Here is a 6,000-nt window from a genome sequence, read left to right as displayed (position 1 = left end):
AATAAAACACAGGACAATTTACTAGGCAGCGTCAAATAATACAAAGGTAGAAGCAAATAAGGTGTGTAGCACTTTCCTCCAGCAAAGGGCAGAAATTATGACTGAATTTAGGTTGCAGTGAACAGGAGGATTCTTTCTCGATTATTTAGTTATTTGACCTTGAAGAGTAAACAACAATTCAACAAGGGAGTAAAGTACAAAGAATCCTGAATGTGATCCAGCTAACTTGATCACTGATCTCTCCCCACAAAGAGAAAGATTTAATGCTTCTTAAATGTTTGAGTTCAGGTTTAACTACTATTCTTCTGGTTTAACTACAGCACGGTGATAGGCTGATTAACTCACAGACAGATTAACATTCTGTTTTAATGTGCTATATTTTAATTTTCAAAAAAAGTTTAGTTTTTTTTTATTATTTAAAAATTGTATGGAGTCATTAGCTTCCTATGTTTATATGTATGCATCTGTGTGTAAATTTGAAAAGCTATGCATTGCCTTCATAGTTGTATAGAGCCCTGCCTTTTACAAAGCAATTTCAAATAGCATTCATCTGGGGCATCCCATGAAAGAATGGTTGATGAATTTGGGTAGAGCTCACTTAGCTCAGCTCTCTCAAAAAATGGAAGGGTTTTTAATACAGAGACTAAAATATATTTGGCATATAAAGCCACATTTACGAAAATATGCTAACTCCACAGGAGAAAATATATACGTTGCTTGTTCTAAACACTCTTCTGAGTCCCCCTCTGCCTTACCCACTTCTGAATAGGGCATACAAGAACCAAAGCCTGCCGAGACTGAGACGACTTTGAATTTTAGGGCAGAATAAGAGGACAACATCACAAAATGGACGTGTACTGAGTAGTTCAAGGACAAGAGCAAAACCTCTGAGCAAAAGGTTTGAGTTTCTGAGGTCCCAATTGCCTGGGCCCTTACAGTTTAGCGGGGTTCGCTGGGCTCCACGCACTGTGGGCGGGTTGGGGCGGGGCCAGGCGGACCTCACTGGGAGGGGCTGGGGCAGGACCGGGCGGGGCCCGAGTTGGGCGGGGCCAGGCCGGCCTGGGCTGGGCGGGGCCAGGCGGGCCCCAACTGGGCGGGGCCTGGGGGCTACGCGGCGCAGGAAGCGCGGGAGATTTGAACTCCCTCTCCACGCAGATACCCACACAACGGCTTTCTCCGCGGGGTCTGCACCCAGCGAGCCACAGCCCCGGCCGGGAGATGGTGGAAGGACCCGGATGTACTCTAAATGGAGAGAAAATTCGGGCGAGAGTGCGCCCGGGCCAGGCGGTGACGGACGTGCGGGGAAGCGCCCTGCAGAGCCTGGGAGCCCAGGTCTTGCCTCGCGCAACCTCGCTGGCCGCGGTCTCTTCCCAGGTGAGCCCTTAATGTAATCTGCTATGGGGTCAGCGGGGGACAGTGGAATGAAGACCCCGTTAGGTTTCCAGGGCCCCAAATGTCATCTCTTTGCTCTGGAACAGGCTCCCTGGGGCTTAGCGTTTCCCTACGTTAATTTGTGAGAGGGACGAGTCAGTGCTCGCGCGCCTGTGTAGTTAGACGGGCCTGGACGGCTGAGCACAGGCTGCCAGAGAGACATGCCCAGGCGAGAGCTGGTCAAAGGTGTCTTATTACAAATCACGTTGCTTAACTTGCTGTAACCCAGCAAAAGATGGTCTCCTTGCGTCTCTAGGCGCGTTTTCTGCTCTTAATATTATCAGAGCTCCCCCATTTTTTTCTTCACATTTTTAAGACAATGAGCTTTCAGCATCTCGCCTGCCTACTATTCTGCAGTTGGTAAGTGTAGCACAACGAACATGTAATTCTAAAACTGCACACAGAAAATTGAGCACTGACCTTCCCACTCAACTTAATAGTGCCATCTAATGAAGGGGCTATGGAACCCAGCTCTGCTTCCCTTAAGTGAATTTCTTTTTTCTGAAAATAAATTGTAGCACAGCTTCTGACCACTCAAGGCATTCATTGCAGATGGTGTGATATGCATTTGTTAAGAATTTAGGACTTGTACTAAAAATACTTTGATTAAGCCATCATGCCTTAAAAGCCCTTTAGATGTGTGGATGATTGTATTTCATGGATGCATGCAATCTCGTGCTGTACTTAATTTCCCCTGCAAAACTCGCTCATAGCCTTTGGTCCAGGAAGAAAAAGCGGCTTGCTATGAAATTAGCATATGCTTACAACTTGAAAGAAATGAGGCTCTAAGTCTGAGAAAATTTTACTTTTCAAACTTGGACGAGAATAAGTTTTGCATCTTCTGCCAACTGCCATTGTGTTTTATTTGTTTTAACTCTCTACGTCGTTAAGTGCTCTGCACCTATGCTTTTACTGTGGTGTTTCTCAAAATCAGGTCAGGGTACCACTGGGCTGGATCTTGAGTGTTCTCTTAGAATATTTAATGTTTATTAAAAAAATCACGCACTCCACAAAATTTTGAATCCTCAAGTTGCCTGGGGAGCAAAACAGACACTTCCCCTGTGGAGCCTGCATTAGAGTTGGGAAGGTACATGGGCAATCATTAAGAACATAAATATAAATAGATAAATTCTCTGAGCAGGGTTCAGGTACAGAACAGGGTTCTGTAAGGACTCAGGGAGGTCAGGAGAGGCTTGGCTGACAATTAAACTGAGGTAAGAAGGGGGAAGAAGGAATGAGCAACACCTGGGGGGGGGGGTGTTAGCAGGCAGAACACGTTAGGCAGAGCATTTGCAAAGGAAGAAAGCTTCAAGTGTTTGAAGGACTGAGAGAAAAGCAGTGTGACGGAAAACAGAGAATGGGCTGGAAGGTAGGTGGTTTGAGGTTGCTGGGCTGGAGCCAGACCATGGAGATCTTTGTAGACCTGGTTAGGGACTTCGTATTTATCTTACAAGTCATGGGGGAGAGGGGTCTTCAAAGTGTAGTGAGATCCACTCACACTTTGGAAAGGTCACTCTCTCTTGACAAGGAAAAATAAAAGACTGGGGGAAAGCCAAAGTAGATACTGCACCCTGACTTAGGAGAGGGCTGCGGGAATCCAGGGGGGAGGGCTGGCCGTGGAGGTGAAGAGGGGACCAAGTTGCTATTTCCAAGGCAAAGGCAGCGAGGGCTCAGAAATGGATAGGGCCTGAATATGTGTATGGGTATCATGATTTACATCATTCAACAGTCCTGTGTTTTGTGTCGGGTTTTATGCTAGCTCCTGGGGATGCACAGATGAATGAGAGAAACTTCCTGCTGTGAGAATGCAACTTAATGTCTTAGATAAATATCACCTCGGTATTTAGGCCAAAAGAGCCGGAATGTTTCCTTGAAGTTTGTTGTGGTTATCTCTGGTGGCAAGGCATTAAGTGCATTTGAAAAACTTTTACACTTCATGTAGCTGGAAGAAAAAATAACCCTGTGATTCCACTGTTGAGGAATGGGAGGTCCAGAGGGAGTTTAAGTTGCCCAAGATCACAGGACTAGCAAGTGGTTGAACCAGGGGTAAAGGGGGTAAAATTCCCTCTTTTGGAATCCAAAGCCTATTCTCTTAACTACAGCTTTTCTCAGTTTTAAAAGATTCAGTGGGAAAGTGGCTAATTCAGAAGCAGAAACACCACATTGCCTTAGATAGTAGTGATTATTAACTAGGTTAGTGAGATCTTGGTTTTTTGGTTATATCTACCCACCATTTGTAGTTTTGTTCAATTATCAGTTTCCTTTCGCTGAGAATTCTCTTCTAAGGACTTAAAATCCTCTGTTCAGATTGTGCAAGAGACTGCAACCTGATAACAGAACGCAAATGCTTCATTAATTGTTAGGCAATTGTTAACATCCCTCGGAAGTAGTGCTAAGTAAGCTATAACACTTAAATAAAAAAGGCCTGCCCTTAAAACTGTTCTGTTTAATACCTTGACGTAAAGAGGTATTAAAAATTGGAATATGTCTTTATGATTGGGATCAGGAATCTGATTTTATGGGAACTGGATTTGAAAATCAATGTGGAATTAATAGTAATCTCTTTGTGGTTATTGGGAAAATTGTAAATATTTTGCCATGGTTTCGCTTGCTGGGTCTTTGACCAAATAACAATAATAATAACCATAATAATAATCTTTGTAAACAGAAAAGGCCTTTTGCATTTTAGAGGGTTGCTGGATCTATAGTAAATTTAATCAAAATGTGGTAGGTTGGGGCACCTGGGTGGCTCAGTAGGTTAAAGCCTCTGCCTTCAGCTCAGGTCATGATCCCAGCGTCCTGGGATCGAGCCCCACATCGGGCTCTCTGCTCCGTGGGGTGCCTGCTTCCTCCTCTCTCTCTGCCTGCCTCTCTGCTTAGTTGTGATTTCTCTCTGTCAAATAAAAAAAAAAAAAATGTGGTAGGTTGTTACTGATCTCCAATATGGTCATTACTGTAACAGATGATCCCGTGTTTCCCGGGCATTTATGGTAGGGAGTTAAAGCTGTTTGAATGTTTCTGCTGCTGGCTTGAAGTCGCTAGTTTCCACAAGGCAGAGTTTAAAAATAAGTTAACAACTGCATACTATATTCTTTATATTGCACTGAACATGGAAAAACAATACAAAGGAGAGTTAAATAAATAGTTAGTGGGCATTTAAAATAATTCAGGTAATCACTGTACTGAAAAACCAACCAGAAAACCCCCCACCTTCGTGGCTGCTGCCATTAATGAACCTGTTAGTGTATCAGATAGTATTCCTTGCTTTTTTGGCTTCAGTTTGGAGTTCAGAGAGAACACGCTTTAATGTGGGTCTCCTTGTGACAATTGATCCTCGTTTTGAAGAAGCCTACCCGTCCGAGATCTCAGCATCTGCTAGTCATGTATGCATTATATTCTTTTTCTGAATTTTGATCCACTGTCTTGTCAGCATAAAATTATGCCACTGTGTAAGCACATTGCATAAAACTCTGCTGGAGTTCGTGGAACCTTATGGTAAGAAACAGTATTGGAATATCAATGAACATTTCTGGTTGATGAGCTGCTAAGAACCAGTCCTCCAATTTTAATTGTTGGGTAGATACAATGTTTCAGGGGAGTCAGTGTGTAATCTGCATATGTTTTCAATCTCCTTTTCACCAAACGGGATATGAAACAGTTTATTTATAAGCATTCCTTTCATTTGAAACATGAGACTCCCGCTGTTCTATACCTCCTTAAGATTTGATACATGTATTCAATATGATAACAATGCTTTCTCATCTTTTTGTGTCCTTCACAGTGTCCTGAAGAGAGTAGGCACTTAATAAATGTTTTAAATGGATGGAGAACAGAAGAGTTTTGAATAGCCCAAAATGATTAAGGATTTAAAACTAAATTCAGTCAGGACTCTTTCGTTATGAGTGTGTGTATTTTGTTATGTATGTTATGTGACAGTTCCTACCACCAGAAAATAATGAAGCCACACAATAAAAGATTTCCTCCTTTCTTCCTCTTGTTCATAGTGGGGAAGAAAGAAATCATTGCTCATTTTAGTGCCATTGTATGAAGGGATGAGATAATCCACAGAGATTCATTTTCTAGCTAAAGGAAGGTTATGCCTTTCAATACAAAGGGGTTTTATAATTTTATAGGACGTGCAATATGATACTAACCTGGCAGGGGAGATACCATGATCCAGAACATGCATTATATGATCCCTTACCTTTTTAAACGCATACTGATAATGGACTCACCTTAGTGACTGCGGGTCGTCATTATCAGCATTCAGCCTTACATGGAATCATGGAACAAAGGGTAATGGAGAACAGGTAACAATCTTACAGATGAGGAGACTAAGGAAGGTGATTTTTTTTCATGGCCACTGTAGCTTTTAATCCAGCAGCAAAGTTTTTGGTTTGATGTAGAAAAAAGAGCACCTGACCATCTTGATTTTGAATTCTGGCTCTATTGTTACTTTCTCCTATAGAGATGATACACTCACATCTTTGCTGATTTGGTCAGGATTAGATTAGAAGATGCATGAAACTCTTAGCTTAGTGTCTAGCAAAGTAAATGTCCTGGTAATTA

General features: G+C 42.6%; 1 protein-coding gene across 1 annotated transcript in view; it reads left to right on the top strand.

Moving 5' to 3' along the window:
* The first annotated feature begins 1,156 nt into the window (after window positions 1-1,156).
* Window positions 1,157-6,000, top strand: part of NEIL3 (nei like DNA glycosylase 3) — a 46,683-nt gene continuing 41,839 nt past the window's right edge. The window contains exon 1 of the mRNA XM_045997580.1: window positions 1,157-1,374. Within this exon, the coding sequence (XP_045853536.1) occupies window positions 1,219-1,374 (156 nt within the window). The 5' untranslated portion in view covers window positions 1,157-1,218. The remainder of the gene's footprint in view (window positions 1,375-6,000) is intronic.

This window comes from Meles meles, chromosome 2 (assembly GCF_922984935.1).
Source record: "Meles meles chromosome 2, mMelMel3.1 paternal haplotype, whole genome shotgun sequence".
In the NCBI taxonomy this organism is placed as follows: domain Eukaryota; kingdom Metazoa; phylum Chordata; class Mammalia; order Carnivora; family Mustelidae; genus Meles; species Meles meles.
Note: the sequence above shows the minus strand (reverse complement) of the source record. Positions and strands in the feature narration are given on the sequence as shown.